This window comes from Coturnix japonica, chromosome 4 (genome assembly GCF_001577835.2).
Source record: "Coturnix japonica isolate 7356 chromosome 4, Coturnix japonica 2.1, whole genome shotgun sequence".
NCBI classification, from domain to species: Eukaryota; Metazoa; Chordata; class Aves; order Galliformes; family Phasianidae; genus Coturnix; species Coturnix japonica.
The window spans coordinates 18,740,619-18,758,498 of record NC_029519.1 but is presented as its reverse complement, the minus strand read 5'-3'; the positions used below and the strand labels follow the sequence as shown (position 1 = coordinate 18,758,498).

General features: G+C 40.9%; 1 protein-coding gene across 1 annotated transcript in view; it reads right to left on the bottom strand.

Annotated features, from left to right (window-relative positions):
- PDGFC (platelet derived growth factor C) overlaps nt 1-16,865 on the bottom strand; it is a 100,836-nt gene extending 83,971 nt beyond the window's left edge. Inside the window, exon 1 of the mRNA XM_015860984.2 lies at nt 16,378-16,865. Within this exon, the coding sequence (XP_015716470.1) occupies nt 16,378-16,495 (118 nt within the window). The 5' untranslated portion in view covers nt 16,496-16,865. The remainder of the gene's footprint in view (nt 1-16,377) is intronic.
- Between the last annotated feature and the right edge of the window lie 1,015 nt (nt 16,866-17,880).

The following is a 17,880-nucleotide window of genomic DNA, read 5'->3' as shown; positions in this document are numbered from 1 at the left end:
ATGGTATACTAGTCAAAGGAAAAAAAAAAGCCTACAGGAAGAAAAGTGAAGCCAAAACAAACAGACCACTACTTCACATAGCAGCCTAGTGCTTAAGAAAGAACACTAAAGAGCATTTGCTTCCCATTTTTACAGTCACCACCTGAATACCAACATCTCTTAACAACATTAACAATACTGTAATTGAAACAGAACATGGAAAGAGCTTGCTGAGTGAAATTTATGGCTCTGCACCTCTGTGGTTCCCAGCATTCTCAGGTCTGAGCACAGCACAAAGAACTTTCTGAACATCATTCCCATGTGCAGAGCTTCAGTGACAGGATTACACAACACATACCTGTTACAATTGGAAAGATTAACGTGGTGGAAGGGCGATAGGGGAGTGTAATAGCAAAGGGACTATATTATAAGAATATATAAGAATAATATATATATATATATATATATATATATATATATATATATATAGGAGCTACATGAACTATGTGCAAGTCTTACAGTCCCAACTTGTCCTAATTCCTACACAGTCCTTGATATGTCATTTTCCCCTGGGAGTCCATACTGCCTTACATTAGTAATCCATCATGGTTCTGGCAGGCAAATAGGCTCATGTTTTGCATGGCCTCTCAAAATCACCACTAATGCACCTCTGTAAGTAAAACACGATAAGGCTGCCAATTGATCTTGCCAAAGGCCACCCCAGTCCATATTAGATCATTAAACATTTTTTTCTGGGATACCAGCACTGAGCCTGATTGGGTGCCTGTGGGGCAGTTTTTCTGGTCTTAATAACTGGGAGTACCTCAGCTCCTTCTACCACACTAACATTATGCTTTGTTCTTAGGTGCTCTGTTTCATCCAAATTGGCTACCATCTGGGCAGCCTGTTGGACAATGGTCTCTGAGGTAACTAGGGGTTCCCGTATGGAAACTAAGGTTCCATAAAGGTGAGAAGGATCCTATTGTAAAATCTCTTCCCACACTGTTGAAAAAGCACCAGTTCACAATACCCAGGAGCACTGATAGCCTCACACCAACCATTTATGCTTTTTTCTGCAGCTGATGATTCCAGGGGTTACAGGACTGTTTACAAACAGAAGTTATTCAAGCTCCCCTTCCTGCTCATTACCCCATCCATCCATAAATACACATCTGATCGTTTCTGACAGAAATCTTCTTGACAGGTGCAAGGCACTGATCTCTCTCACCAAACTGACACTGTCTGGATCACACCCTTTTCCTTCCAGTCTCAGCTTATTTAAACAAAACATTATTTAAAAAAAAAAAAAAGAAGAAGAAAAAGAAAGTCTCCAAGTCTCACATCCATAAAGCACAACAAAAGAATGCTAGCAACAACAAGAAGCAGAAGTCATTAAAGCCACTGTTTTTTTTGTTTGTTTGTATGTTCAGTTTTTTTTTGTTTTTTTTTTTTTTAAAGAACCTTAAAATGGCTCCCCTTGAATTTATTTTTCTTCATTTTCCTTCTCCCAGACTCTTACCACAGGAATGCACTTGTTTTCCACAACTGCCTTTTTAACCAAACCACCCACTGACTTTTATGGTCATTTGCTACATCAAAACTAGGAGACAGCCTGCAATCCCAAATGAAATCAGGCTCAAAATGGCCCTTCTCTTGAGAGATCAGAAATGAAGAAAAATCTGTTCAAAGTTCTTGGTACTTTCACATAAGCAAATATAGCTTTAAAATATCCTCCTATTCATCTAGAAACTCTGATGTGCAGCAGCTATCAGTGCTCACTGCAAAAAAATCAAGTACTGAGACCAAAACTTTTCAAGTAAATAGTTTACCTTCTCATACAGCTTCCCTGCAGCCCTACAAATTGCAATTACTATCCACAAAGACTGCCTTCCCACGATTTATAAATATAGGCACTCAGCTTTAACCATGACACTTGAAAGGGGGCATAACACTGTGTTTCTGCTATTTTATAATTGTTCAGTGTTTTATTTTATTTTACAAAGTACACTTATAACACAAGGTCTCTGAGCTCTCATCCCTTGCAAATAATTAACAGTTAAAGGAAGGAAAGAAGCCTTGGTGAGAACCTTGTTCCTCCTCAGAACTATTTCAGGAAATTCTAATTTACTCTTTTTTCTCTTAAGTGCCAGGAATAACAAGAAGGCAAAACGTGGTTACACTGTATCTACTTTTTCATCAAGGTACCATTGTTTGTTGTCTCTTACTGCCCCAAGTGGCAAAATAAGCATGTGCCAAAGATGACCCACAATTTCCAGGGAGATAAATATTATTTTTCTGTTGTCATTCTTTTTTATTTTCCCCCCAGTACTTGAATCCTGTTTTTTAAAACTTATCATTTGCTCTAAACAATGAAAGCCATTGGTATGAAGCTGTCTCTTATACACATCTCTTAAAGACAAGCAGTCCAAAGGGCCACATCCAACATCAACAACAAAGGAAAAATGGAAATCGCTCATGTTGAGAATCTAACATGGATAAAAAGCCTAGGAATCTTCCTCTTTTTCTGTGCTTCATAAGACTTATAAACACATCACATGGAAGAAAGTCTCAGTATAACAGTAAGAGCCGGAAGTATTGGTTTCTCTCTACTTCCTGGATATGAACTCTTTGATTAACATCAAGTGAAAGAAAATGGCACAGGATTGATTTCTTCCTTTAAGAAAGAAATTTCCACTGAAGTTGATCATTACAGGCTAATAACTACAGTACCCATGACTTGCCAACATAAAGCAGCCTCAGGAGACCATTAGCAGCCTCAGGAGACCATTGGAAGCCTGTGTATTAAAAGTTCAGCAAGACCTATCCATTCAAACAGCAACAGTCACACAAACCCTACATTGTAAGTAACAGGGTCTCAAGTAGAGCTCTCAGCTTCCCATGCCATAGAAAAATAAGCTAAGCCAGTATTTTGTACTCTACATGAAAACTAGATTGTAGTCTTTGCTGTTTTCAGGTTAGTGTCCTAATAGTGAAAAGTTTCCCAACTCTCCTTCTCAGTACCCTTAAATGATACACTTAATCGGGTGATAGGTCTAATAGACCTGTAAAGTAAAAGTTATTCATGCACAGCATTATGAAAAAAAAACATTCAAGCACATTTGGTAATCATCATTTGGTCTTCTACTTGTAACAAAGGGGATAGATAGAAAGACAGGTTCTAACACAGCATGGCTATAAGGATAGCTAATATAAAGACATTAACAAAGATTATGGCAGATAGTCAAAGGTTATTAGCAAAGGAAAACTCACCAATGTCAATGCCTTGACCAGAAAGCTGAGGCAGTCTCCACTGGGGAGCAATCTCCAAGAGATGCTGTCTCAGTGGTGGTCAGCCCTTAAATGAGGTCTTAGAGGAGGTGGAGTCGAGCTCCACCCCTTCCAGGAGCACAGCTAGATTACTCTCACCTGTGCTCCCACAGCTGACCCAACACTTGCCTCAGCTGATTAATCAGAGGTTCAAGCTGTGATTTTCCATACAGTGGCCCACTGTAGGTTTTTTTTTCTCTCCAATATATAGCTTTCAACACAGATTTCTATTTCAAATCTGTCTCAATTTTCAGCATACACTGCTTCTCTGTGCTATAATGCATCCAACAATGCTCAGCTATCCTGTGAACTACAGAAGAGACTGTTTCTCCCTTTGCATAGTCAGAGGATTTTCACACTTTAATCAAACTACTTTTTAATTCCTTACCAACTGCAGTTTCACATCTGTCTACAAATATTTTACCACTCCAAAAGTAAATGGGGTAGAAGCCCTTCCACACAGCTTAGAAAAGGCACTGAAATTACTAGAAAAGAAAATAATGTTCAAGATGTATTATTAGCTTTTACCCTACAAATACTACTTTCCATAAATAAACATTATTGCATTTCAACTATTACTGGAATTTATTTATTTATTTTCAGATAAGAAAGCAGTTCACATCCTCTAAATGATTTTTTTTTATAGCTAGACAGTAACAACCACCACAGCAAATACAAATACAATTGCTGAAACTACTTAATTTCATGTTTTATGAATGTAATCAGACACCTGAAAAAGAAGTCACCTTGCTATATGTTTTCTTTTTCTTGGCTTTGATTAGTGACAGTGGCTTGATCCTGCAGATGTGCATCATATAATTTTCTCCTAGTAATGAGACTTAATTTCTTCTAAAATTCAGAGCAGTTCCTTATAGACTGAGGAAACTTCTTGGGTACTGTATTGGTGGTAACTATACAGGCATTAACAAGAATGGTAACTACAAGGATGGCAGTAGAAGTATAGAAGGTATAAGGAAAAAGGGGAACTCACCAGTGATGATGCTAGGAGCTGAGGTGATCCTCACTAGCAAGCGATCTCCAAAAGATGCTGCCTCAGTGAGGGTCAGCCCTTAAATGAGGTCTCAGAGGAGGTGGAGTCGAACTCCACCCCTCCCGGGAGCACAGCTACATAACTTTCACCTGTGCTCCCACAGCTGACCCCACACTTGCCTCAGCTGATTAATCAGTGGTTCATGCTGTGATTGCCAATCTCCCATACAGGTACATTAATGAAAAACTCCTCATTATATCTTTGTATCTTTGACACCTATACAAATTACTGTCATTAGACAAATATAGGGGAGTAGAGGTAGTCAATACACTGTTGGTAAGTATTTGTAGGTAAGTGAGCAGAAAGTACAATAAATTTCTATTGCATAGGATAGAGTGCACAGAGGATAAACAGCACTGTCAGTGATGCCTTCATATTAATGATTTGACTAAAATGGGGATGAAAGAAAATTAAATGCAATCATAAATATTAATTACTTTACAGAATCTTTGTAAGGTGAACTTCAAAGCAATGAATATTCTGAAAGCGAAGATGGAAAGGAGATAATGTAACTGAAAAATCAGTGTGACTAAACTTTGGCTAAAATCTTACACCAATGTCTTATTTGACACCTTATTGCCAACATAAGACTGTAGATACACACACACACATAAAGGTGCTCTGGCTTATAAGACCATCTATTTAAATAACAACAACAAAAGGTGTTGTCTTCTGAGATCCTATAGAGATGCAGGGGTGCAGTATCTTTGTATCTCTGTGGATCATAGTGGCCACATCCGAGCTACAAGTTGGGTATGGATCCACATATTCAACAACCTCTACTGCCTGGAATTAAATAGATGTAAGAACAACTGACATGCAGAATCATAGAATCACTCAGGTTGGAAAAGACCTTAAAGATCATTGAGTCCAACCATGACCCAACCATACTACCCTAACAACACTCCCCAAATCAAGTCCCTGAGCACCACATCCAAATGGTTTTTAAACACATCCGGGATGGTGACTCAACCACCTCCCTAGGAAGCATATTCTAGTGCTTAACAAGCCTTTCTGTAAAGAAGTGTTTCCTAAAATCCAACCTAAAGGATCCTTTCTTCCTTAATATAGGAAAACGAGAGTGAAATAGAAACACTATTTGTCATGTTACCTACCATCACTTGAACTTTGCCTACACATACATACAAGCCTACTATTTAGCCCATAAACAACTTCAGTTATTGTTTTGAGGATCTGTTTAATATATTAAACCACTTTTAATACAGTCAATAGTTTCAGATCCAATATTTTCACTGCTTGCCTAAGTCAACCAAAGCCAAAAAATGGTTGCTTTTTAAAACTACAAAGAATATATTTTCTTCCAAAATTCAGATGCTGAATATAAAGATTAATAAATACTTCCCAAAAGTGAAAAAAAAAGCTTAACAAGTCTATTTAACCCAAGAATATTGCCTCAATAAAAAGAACAAAACAAACAAACACTAAGCACCCACACACATAAAAATGTCAGAACAAACCACATACAAGTGCACATAACTATAAATTCAAGTAATTAAAGACCATCCATTAAGCAACTGCTGCTAGGAATGAATGCTTTGCTGTTGTCATTTTCCTTAAGAAAACTAAACATCTATTCTATGGTGAAATATTTTAAACAGTTTCTAATGATTCAGAAAAATAACAAGATAAGGGATTTTCTATGCTTGTTTAAAATACCAAGCGAGCAAAAATCAGCTTTATGCATGGGCATTATTCCAGCCCTGACCCAGTACTTTCAGTGGTAGCATTTTAGGCTCGAAGAGAAGCTAGAGATCCTGTGAAGCTATCAGTCAGCATTAGACATACCACAGCCACAGCATCAGTTTCTTTTTTCTAATGCAAAGAACTCAAACCAGGTCAAATTTTGGCAATATATAATTATGTAAAAAGCAGTTACACTGCAGAAACACAGCATAATTATTTCTCTTGGTATTATTACACAGCACTGTTAAGCTTGATTAGTGGGACAAATCAGTTCTATGATTCTTACTGATAAAGCAAGTGCAAGGTTTAAAAATATGTTTATATTTCTGCTTCACAACAACACAAAACTATCTTTCCAGCTACAAGCAGTAAGAGAATTTTGCAAAGCAGACAGATACTGAAGTAAGAGAGCTTTCTCTACTTTTATACTTCAGGGCATCAAAGTGTGCCATGCTCGAGGTACTAGGCAAGATTGCAAGTAACCAGAGTGCTTTCTCTCAAGAAGAAAATGAATTTAAAACCCCTATGCCAGCCATGGCTAAATTCATTTCCACATTGCTTCTTGAAGATATTGAAAATCTCTTATAAAGTAGCAATCTCCAGTTATTAGATACATAAACAAACAAAATTAAATAAAAGTGGCTGTTTCCAACATCTCATAAGAGTCATCATGTGGTCAGCAGATCAAGGGAGGTGATCTTGTCCCTCTACTCTGCACTGGTAAGATCTCACCTGGAGCCTTTGTCCAGACGTGGGCCTCCTAATAAATGAGTTGGGTGCCTTGGTAATAGAGGATAATGAAAAGGTGGGGATTCTGAATGCTTTTTTTGCTTCAGTTTTTAATGCTAAGACTAGCCTTCAGGAATCCAAGAACCTGGAGTTAAAAGAAAGACTCTGGGTAAATTAAGACTTTTCCTTTTTTCAAGGTGGATCTGGTCAGAGAGCATCTAGCCAAAATCAACACATACAAATCCATGGGCCCTGGTGGGATGCACCCACGTGTGCTGAGAGAACTGGCAGAGGTGACTGCTGAAGTGTTCTCTGTCATCTTTACAAAGTCTTGGTAAGTAGGAAATGCACCTGAAGATTGGAGGATATCCAGTGCTACTCTTAACTTCAAAAAGAGCAAGTAGGAGGATCTGGGAAGCTACAGGCCAGTCAGCCTCACCTCCATCCATGGAAAGGTGACAGAACAGCTTGTTCTAGATGCCATCTCCAAGAAATTGGAAAAGAATAAGGTTGTCATTAGTAGTCAGTGTACGTTCACCAGGAGGAGGTCACGCTCTACCAACCTGGTAGCCTTCTATGATGCCATAACTGGCTGGGTGGATGGGAGTAGAGCAGTGGATGTTGTGTAGCTTCATCACATTTGTGAAGGGATCAGAGGTTGAGAACAACACAATCAAAAGAGCTGAAAATAAATTTACTGAAAGTTATTTTGTATTTTAAGAATACATGTGCATTATAAAACACACATGAGCAGATTCTTACAAAACAGCCAAAGGCTACTAGCTATCAAGCCTTCTAAACATGGACAGATTATATTATCTGGTAACAGATATGACTGATTTTAATACTTGGGGAGAAACTTCACAAATGGTTGGCCAGAGGGATGACAAGGATACATTTGTTCTATTAGATGGTTTTTAAAATATATGTGAAACCCAAGAGAGGTTGGAATGAAAGTATCCAGTAAAGAGATGAATCAGGAAGACAGTCAGTCAGGGAGTCAGTGGACTTTCCCATAACTATCAAACATGGGATGAAAACAAAAGTTAGAATGGCAATGTATGATGCTGAAAACTACCTTCTTCCTTTTTCCCCTCCGAAGGGAAATATCTGAAGGAGACAGAAGGAATATGTACACTTACCACAGAGAATAAAAGGCTAATTTTGTGGATGAGACTTATGCTAGAAAAAAAGAGTACAACTATTGGTGTAAGTTAAAGACTAGGCAGTAAAATGCTAATGAAAAAAATCATGATTTAAAAAATAAAAAAATTAAAAAAATTCCTTGCAATCTTGCTGCAAAACAAAGAAAAGAACATCCAGCAAGAATCCTGAATAATTTTAAAAAGTAGCCTTTAGGTAAGGTCAGATACAACTATTTCATCTCCTTGGACAGAAATCAGGTTTATTTTGAAGTCATTGCTTGTTAGCTCTCAGTTACAAGGCTTTACTTCACTTTCAGGTCTACCATAATAATGAGCAAAAGACATATTTACAGGTATGAATCTCCTGGCATAACATCAGACACCTTACATAGTAAGACACTTGAAGCCTTGAGATATTTTTTAGAGGCAGTCTATTGTAATGTTTTTGAAATACAAAGTGCCAATAACATGAACACGAGTGTTTTACAATCTACATTGCACAATGAAACATTCATCTGATTTACCTTGTAAAGAACTATATAAATACAAAATTTCCAAGTAAGTTATTTTTACAGCCACATTATTTTGGACTGTACACATATATAAGTAGCCTCACACATGTACAACTAATTGCAACCAATGCCAAACTTTTGCAAGGTTGTTTTCATTCTAAAATTACTTTCACATTTTAGTCCATGAAGAGTTGTGAGGGGTAACTGAAGTTACACTGGCAATAGCAGAGCAGAGCAGCCACTTCTCACGACAAAGAGGGCACCTACAGTAGCAGACACCAACATTTCTTCACCAAACATGACAAAGTTCTCCCTATGTAAATTTACATTTACACTGAAGCATATAAATAATTCCAGATAACATTTGATTATGAAAAAAACAAAAAACAACAACAAAACAAACAAACAAAAACTACTTATCCTCTTTTGCATTCTACTTTCTGAAAGAATAATGAAATGAGTCAAAGTTCTTCAGTTGATGTGATACAGGTATGACTTCCACTTGCTTAAATTTGGTCCAACATAAGTTTCCGTAATAGACTTTTAACTTGGATCAAAGTTGCGGCTGTTCCGTACAAACCTATTTATATGAATAGAACACACAGCCAAAACGGTTGCTTTGTAATTAGTTCAGGCATGTTGAAATCCAGAAGGGAAACTGTTTTAATTTATTTTCCCCTGGAACACTACAAAGTTCCAGTACAGCTTTACAGTGTAACCACGCGTATCAAGAAAGAGCCTTCATTTACCTAGAAAAGGAACAAATTATACTATTGAATTGTTCTTCTATTTCTCTGTTCCATTCTGAATGCACTGAAACATTTGAAAATACTGTTCCCTAGACTCTGTCATCTATAGTGACAAAGACATTTTGGCAGAAAAAGAAAGTCTTGTTGAGGGCAAAATTCAGTCAATATGACTGTAAAACTTAATCCACACCTTCAAATTTGGACTGAATATCCATCACTTAAACATCTTGTAAATGACCCAATTTGTTTACACGACCCTGTAGATTTTTATGACTTTTCCATAAAGAAGTTATTGCATCCATTCCTTTTATTTTGTTTGAGTGCATTTGAATAAGCCCCAGAACCACAAGCGAGTGAAACAGACGCTCTGCAGATGGAAGTGGCCTCATATAATTCACCACTACCTGTAGAAGAGTCAAAACAACACTTTCAGTTCGGAATTACCTTCACACACAGCAGAAGAATTTCCTGTACCATATATCTTCTTAAAATGTTTAACATTGTATAATATGAGTTCTGGTTTCCCGTCCATCAGAGGAAGAACACAAAGCCACTTGGACTTGTGCTTCCCATTGCCTTCAATGAACATGAAGGCACTCAGATGGTTATGCAGTGAGGTACACAAAGGAGAACAAATAATAATGATAGTAATAATAAATAATCCAAACTTATCAGCTGATCTATCTGCTACCACGCCCTGGTTCATCCAACAAAGCTCCACAAATAGTGGTTTAATAAAAGACTGGACAACTGCTTTTTCTGGAAAAGACCATAGCCAAAGATTCAAACCAGCAATATTATTCATTTCACAAAGTAGAAGCTCTTCCAGTAAAGTCATTTCCCCTACTTAATGTGCTTTAAAGAAGCTATACTTAAAAAGCAGCAGAGAGATTAAAAGAACTAGACTGATCTGGGTGGTATGGCAAGAGTGTCTCCAACTACTATTTATTTATTTTTTTTACTCTTCAAATATAACATTACCTGTTATTTTACACCTGGACTTCTCTTTAACAGAAATCCAGGGCTTTGCTGATAAATGCCAAACCAAATAATTGTTTAAATATGTAAAAGAGCAAAAACTACAAAAGTGGCACCACACATGTGCCTTTCCCTGCCTGGGCCTAGTCTGATGCAAGTGCTGAAAGCCCTTCCTCACTTTCCCTCAGCTGATCCAAAGTACTGTAGACAAATTACAGTAACAGCTACTCAACTAAAAGTACTGCTTACCTACAAAATGGAGCACTACAGGAACTCAAACCAATAAAGCTGTATGTCCAACAGGAAGGTTTGCAGCATGCACCCCAGGGAGCACAGCCTGATGCCCAGTTCCTACTTAGCCCACACTCAGTCCTATTTGGCCATGCATTGTGCTGTGTGTGAAGTACTAACTATGCCTCAAAGTGGAGCTATGTCTGGAAACTAACACAATAATCAACTTAAATTTGAGAAGTAATTTCAGTCTTTTAGGATGTGGGGGAGAAACTGAACACAGAGATGTCTCTTTGACTTAAAAGAATCTCCTTAAAACATCTGAATTAATGATTGTATCTTAAATGAGTTTACTGTGAAAAGACAGGTAAAGCCAATAAATAATTTATGAGGATTAATTCTCTAAGATGTGTTGCCGCTTTAACAAAATACAAGGTAAGTTGTTACTGGTTACTACTCCCTTCCAACTCTACTCACCAGTAACCAAGTTAAACTTGAACACTTTCCTATTCCATGAGCAAAGCTTTTCCTGCTTGTAATAGACATAAGTGGATAATTCATATTCTCATATCCCAGCTCCAAACACTTGCATATGAAAATGTTCAACCTGGAAAAGAGATTCTCCGTAGAGACCTGAGAGCAGCCTTTCAGTATCTGAAGGAAGGCTATGTGAAGGAAGGGGACAGATTCCTCAGCAGGGTCTGTTGTTGTTGACAAGGGGAAACTGTTTCAAATTAAAAGTGAGGAGATTTAGATTAGACATAAGGAAAAGAGGTTTCTTAAGGGTAGCGAAGCAATAGAACAGGTCACCCAGAGAGGCAGTGACTGCTCCATCCCCGGAGACATCCAGCATCAGGCTGCATGGGGCTCTGAGCAACTTGATCTAGCTGTGGGTGTCCCTATTCACTGCAGGGGGGTTGGACTAGATGGCCTTTAAAGTCCTTTACAACTCAAAAGATTCTACGATTCTATGACTAGAGAACAAGTGGCACACAACATGCTAAAAGATTTTTGAATCTTTAAGATTGGAAAATATCACTAGGATTATCTACTCCAACTACCCATCACCATTAAAACTAGTACATAATTGCCACATCTATCCTCTTGAAAACCTCCTGAGACAGTGACTCCACTACTTCCCCAGGCAGCCTGTCCGAATGCCTTACCACTCTCTGAGAAAAAGAAATAATCCTCTTGCATTGCATTTTATTGCAGTGTTGAAGAACTTCTCTAATTTGTCATAATCACAAGTCAAAAGAGGATGTGGGGTACTTCTTCACTTCCCAGGAAAAGAGCTTTTAAGTGTTTCAAAACAAGTGTTGGATTAAACAGAAATGTATTAATCTTAGGACAAATTGCATCACTATTGTGTTTCCTTTTAGATGACATGTTCATATTTTGTTCTTCCTTTTCTTCGCAAAACAAATGAAATTTCTGCCACCCAGCAGTAGTCAGACTGTACCAGCAGTTGTTAATTCAGCTAGACTCAGCAGAAGCAGCATTGCTTCCTACTGCTTTGAAGTAGGCTCTTTTGTCAGAGATAATCTTGCAGTCAAATTTCTGCACTTAACAAAAGCACTGACATTCTCACCTCCAATAATTGGATGAGCTGCATTGCTCAGACATCCAACATACTCCTTAAAGAGTTGCAAGCCCAAGTTAAAAGATCTTCAGCACAAACTTCATATTGTGATTCTCTCCCTATCCATGGATTAGTTGCAAGCCCCTTTAAAGATCCATAAACAGGGAAATCCTCTAGATGATTATGATGGGACACATCATAATAATTAGGCACTACCTAAGCAGGAAGACTGAAGCCATTTCTGTCCTTTTGACACTTAGCTGAATTTCACCTGCACCCACCAAGACTAAGATAAAAAAACTCTTGAACTCCAGTTTGTCATCTAAACAAAAATGACATAACCCTGCCCTTTCCAAAAGAGTTAAGATATACATTATGAAGTGATCCATGATCAGATCTTTAAAAATAAGGGTTTATATTCAAAAGCATAAAAAAGAAATCACTTAAAGGAAATTAAGAGCTATCGAAAGATTGGCACATTACCTATGCTGCAGGAATGACTGGAGTCTAATGAAGACTATGGTTTTCTAGAATTTGCATCAGCAACTTTATTCATCACTACTCATTGATCTTTCCTTCTCCTCCATTCAGCATTGCTGAGGCCAAATCTGCAGTACTATGTACTGGGGGTGCCAGAATTGGACAAGAAAGACCTGGGCATACTGAAGAGCATCCAGTGGAAGGCCACCAAGATAATAGAGGGCTTAGAGTACCCATTCTCTGAGGAGAGGCTGTAAGAATTGGGGATGCTCAGCCTGGAGAAGAAGGGGCTCTGGGATCTCATCCATGTGTACAGATACCAAAAAAGAAGATGCAACAACAACAGAAACAGGTTCTTTTCAGCACAAACTGCCAAATTTTGTATTTAAACATTAGGAAGCATATCTGCACACAGGCTGCCCAAAGAGGCTGTGGAGTCACTTACTTGGAGATCCCCCAAAACCACCTGGGTGTGGGCAGCTTGCTCTGGGTGGCCCCTGTTGCAGCTGAGGTTGGGCCTGATGGATCTAGTGGGCTCTTCCAACCTAAGACCCCCTGGGATTCTCAATACTGAAGGCAGGAAAATTAGTATTTCTAACTAATTGGTACTGGTTTACTGCTACCTGACCTCAGGTCCTCAGCCTTATGAAATCATTCATTACTACTTTCTAAATGTACATATCACATTACTCATACAGTTCACTGCTTACAGCACCCGATTTTACATTATATAAGGGTGTCTTCACAGAAAATTTCTTATAGAAATTGTAACATCTGACTTCTGCAGCTTAGTAAGATTACCATAAACACCATATCTTCCCTAGAACAGCCAAGGAAGAATAATTTAGTTTCTCCTACCACCTCATGTTGCAATTAAATCCAATCTAAACTAACAGTATCACATAAGCAAACACACTCAGGCCACTAAAGTTAAGTCATTCTCATTAGATACTCCACCAAAAGCTCCCTCAGACAGCATTGAAACTACAGAAACAAGCTTTAGATAGCATTACAGAAAAAGAGTAGAGAAAACCTTAATGAGAAGTTTAATGAGACAGAACAATAACAGAAAGAAGAAATAAGTAAACCATCCAACTAATCAAATTCAGAATGCAAGAGATTGAGTTTTGTTCCCCCAAAGGAAACCGGGATACCTTTTTTTTGACTCCTTGTTACAGTATGGAAAGAATGGTAAGAAATGCATCAGACAGCCATAAGAGAACTGACAAAGCCATCTATGCCTGAACATCCATTCAAGCATGATCTATTTTTCAGCATAACAATGTACTGTTGAAATGAAATCTATGTAAATAGATGGGAGCCATCACTACACACAACACTTACTACTACTTCCATCTCCAGAAAAATGGTTGTGTAAACGTCTTTGATCCTTCAGATGAGTATTTACTTAGTTGAGTTGTAAATGAAAACACAGAAGACACAATTCCCCCTTCCTCAACCTCCAAAGAAAATCACAAACTCCTTCAATGTTAAGCAGAGTTAACAATAAATAAATAAATAAATAATCTTTTCTTAAAGAAAATTTGATTGTCACAGAGGTCCAACAAAAAATGAGGTAGTTGTAAGTCATTTCAAATGGAGCTGTACCAGCCTTGCAAGGCCCATCACACTGAACTCCTAGGAGGTAATAGCCAAAGGTTGTGTTCTAAGAATACCTAACTTCCAATTACAAAGAAATACTTTCCCTAGGAAAATACCACCTAAAATGGCATGCTACGCAAATAGGAGTACTAATGTATTCTTTCATTCCACAAATAAACCCAATTGAGTCAAACTGCAATTCTGACATTAATGGTCATTTAGCTACTAAAAAAACCAAACAAACAAACAAAAAACACAAACAAACAAAAAAACCCCCTCCACTTATTGAAAAGAATGTCCATAAGCAACTGCTTACCTTCTGTAACCTAAGTAGTCCCACTGATTTAATAGCTGGTCATAGAGATATTTAGTATCACCTTGAGCCAGCGGCTACATCATCCACAAGTAGAGTTGAGAAACATTGTAATCCATGTAAGCCTCAGAACTACTTGGCCGCGCAGCAGTTTTACAAGTAGAGGACAGAGTTTTTATCTGTTGACTGTGAGTGGAAAAGCTGCCTCTCTGCTGACCAACGATTATTTGGCACACGAACAGCAATATCTCATTCTTCAACTCCAGGCAGCTTTAACCTGCCTCTAGCTAAAAGCTATACAATCTTTAGGTTGCAGTAGAGTGTAAAAATTGCTCTAATTAAACCAAGTAAGAACTGGTTTGACCAGTGTTGCTGATCCCCCAAATAATTAAAATCAGGGAACAAAAATCAGCAGTTAGTACTTAGTTGCACTTAAACTTGTACTCATTTATGAGAAAAGTTTTGTAATTGAACAACAAGAGAGTACATTTCAAGTAAACAAGAACCTGGATTGTTTTTAGTGTACACTACCAGAGAATACAGTTCCACAGCACTTAAGTCTCCTGGATTCGTATTTACTATAAGAGGCACTGACTGTACCTCACAGCATGCCAAATCGCACTGCAAACCAGTTGAAGCCTGACCCAAGGCAGCTGCACTTCGACTGCATGTGAAGAGAATCCAGCTTATGCTGTCATGTATACTTATGCACACTTGCACAAGTTCTGTTTGCACTACCCACCTCTCACACCTCTCTGTTGGATCCCTTCCACTGTACTGTGCCCAGCATTACCAAGCACTCCTATGGAAGACAGACCCCACAGCAGGTTTTGGGCTAACAAAGTTGAAGCAGAAAAATGGCATCTGGGCATCCTGCTGCAGTCACACGGACTGAACAGACCACAGCATAGAAGTACCAGATTTTAGTCTGTTAATGCCAAGCTCCGTTTCTCACAAAGTGGTGCCCTAAATTCCCCAGATGTCAGGTAAGCCAGGAAGGGGCAGAGGGAGCAATTTCTCCTCTCACACAGAGCAGATAATTTCCTGTACTGTGCACAGAGTCTGATTGGTTTCCTGTCAGAGCAGTGAGTCCTGGGGTCTTTTGATCACTTTCCTCCAGCCCTCCACAACTGCTCTGATTAGAGATTGATCCCCGCGCTGTGCTTTGATCAGCAGTGCTGGCAGCCCGCAGGTGCCATACATCATCACATTAGCGGGCCACAGCAGTGTGCATCTCTCATGCTGTGCTCGCCAGCACTTTATGGATCCTGCCAGCACACAGAATGCTTGCTGAGCCCCTCAGCTTTTATTTCTATTAGAGAGATAACGTAGAATTCTTTTATCAGGGGAGTCCCAAGTTCAAAGCTGACAAAACTACATTAGTCTTAAAACTGCATTTTTGCCCTATTTCATTACAACATGCAGGAGTTTGAAAGCTCCCAGCTTCTCCTTTTGTGCTGCTCTGTGCCCAGGCATAGAGCTCGTTCCAGCTGACATGCAAAGGACTTCCCCCCTCCCCTTTTTCCCTTCTTACGTTAAGCACCACGGTTTCTGTAAGCACATGCTAATGGCCCAAACTTCAGATACTGTGCACCAAGCGTGGTTTCATGCAGTACACAACGCATCAGCTTGCAAAATACTCTTTTAAAATGACTTTGCAACAGCAGATCAAGAGGAAAGGCGCTTAGAAATCTGAATAATGTAAATCATATGGAGTTCAGAGGCTAAGCAAATTACACACCCCGGAGCCGCCCTCGCTGAATGAAAGGAGCCTTTCTCCAGCCCCGCACAGCCCCGGCCCAGGGGGACTCCCGTCTGAGAGTTCTCCAAACACTTCAGGTACACATGAAAGTTGGAAGTAATTCCCGCTTCCTCCGCGGGATCAGCCCTCTTCCAGCCCTCCCTGCGCACCCCTCACCCACGCACGGCCCCGGCTCTCCCCGGCCCCTCGGCGGCCCCTCTGTGCGGGGGGCTCCGCGCCCGCCCCGCCGTTACCGTTTTGCTCCTTAGCGCCGGGGAAGGAGAACTTGCTGCTGAGGTCGGACTCCGCGGCGGCCCCATGCCTCCGGCCGGCCAGGGCGGATGTCAGCAGGAGCAGCCCGAGGAGGAGCATTGGGCCGGCGGGGCGAGGGGCTGCGGCGGAGCAGGCGCTGGCGGAGCGGTACCGAGGCCCGGGCGTCTATCAGCGCCGCCAGGGGAGCAGGCAGCACTGAGCCTGCTCTGGCAGCGGAGAATTGCAGGGTAGTTTCCACATAATCCCATCCAAAACTTTTTCCTAGAGCCCTTGTCTGCGTCTTCAGCTTTTTTTTTTTTTTGGTTTTTTTTTTTTTTTTTTAAAAAAAAAAAAAAAAAAAAAAAAAAAAAGGATCAAAGCAGGATCTGGACCCAGACCAGCTTCTCGAGGACTAAACAATCCGGGCCGTGCTGGGATTGTTGCTGCAGGGGCCGCCGGGGGCGGGCGGGCGGCCGGTGCCGCGGAGCAGCGCGCACCTGTCAGCCAGCCGGCCGGCTGCCCGCGGCGGGGCGGGACGGCCGCGCACCGCTCCGCACCGACGCCTTCCGCCAGCCGCGGCTCTCGGAGCGCCCCGCCAGGGCAAGCAGCCGGCAGAGCCGAGCGGCGCGGCCACGGGAGTCTCCGCCGGGCGCCCGTCCTCTCGCCGGAGCCGCGCAGCGGCCCCTCCGCGACTCTTTCCCAAAGCGCCTTTCCCAAGAGCCCTCTCCTTAAACTCCTCCCTTCTGTCTCCCCCCGCTTTAAACTCGCCCGCGTCCTCCTCGCTTCCTACCTTCGCCCGCCCCCGACCCACAGCCGGGGCAGCCCGTTACGGCGCAGGGGAAGGACGAGCCCCCGGTCGGCAGTGGGACTGCGGCGCCCCGCGGCGGCCCCCGCCGCTGCCCAGCTCTGCTGCCGGCACAACAGGTGCCGCGGTGGGGCTCGGGCTGAGCACGGGGAGCGGGGAGGCCTCGGGCCCAGCGAGCTCTTGAGCTCTGTCCTTGGGATGAGGCGCCCCGCTGACTTACCGGCTCTGCTTCAAGAGGTGGTTAGTACGCGTTTGGGTTGGTAGTAGGAGATCGTTGCTCTCTCCCTTGATACCGCAGATGAAGCGCCAAGGGAATGTTCTGGATGCAGATTGTTTTTCTTCTGACTGAAGTTGTTGTTGGAGTGACCTTGAAACAAAGTGCTCAGCATGCACATCAGCGGGCTGAGTTGCTGCTGTGTACTGCTTCAGAGCTCTGTCCTATGCTGAAGTGCCGTGCAGCACCCGGCTCTCTGTTAAGCAGACAGGATGGTGTTAGATCTGAGGGGCTTTCTTTTTGCTTTGGAAATCAGAAGTGAATGTGGCGAGGAGTTCCCCCCCACTGGTTTATTAAGCACTATTAAAACTCTGCTTGAGCTGATGACCTTTCTGGTTTGTTTGGATGTGGTTTGAGCTATAGCTCCATGATGGGTGGGGTAACAACAAAGAGGCTCACTAGGTACTACTGGCAGGGCAAGAGGAG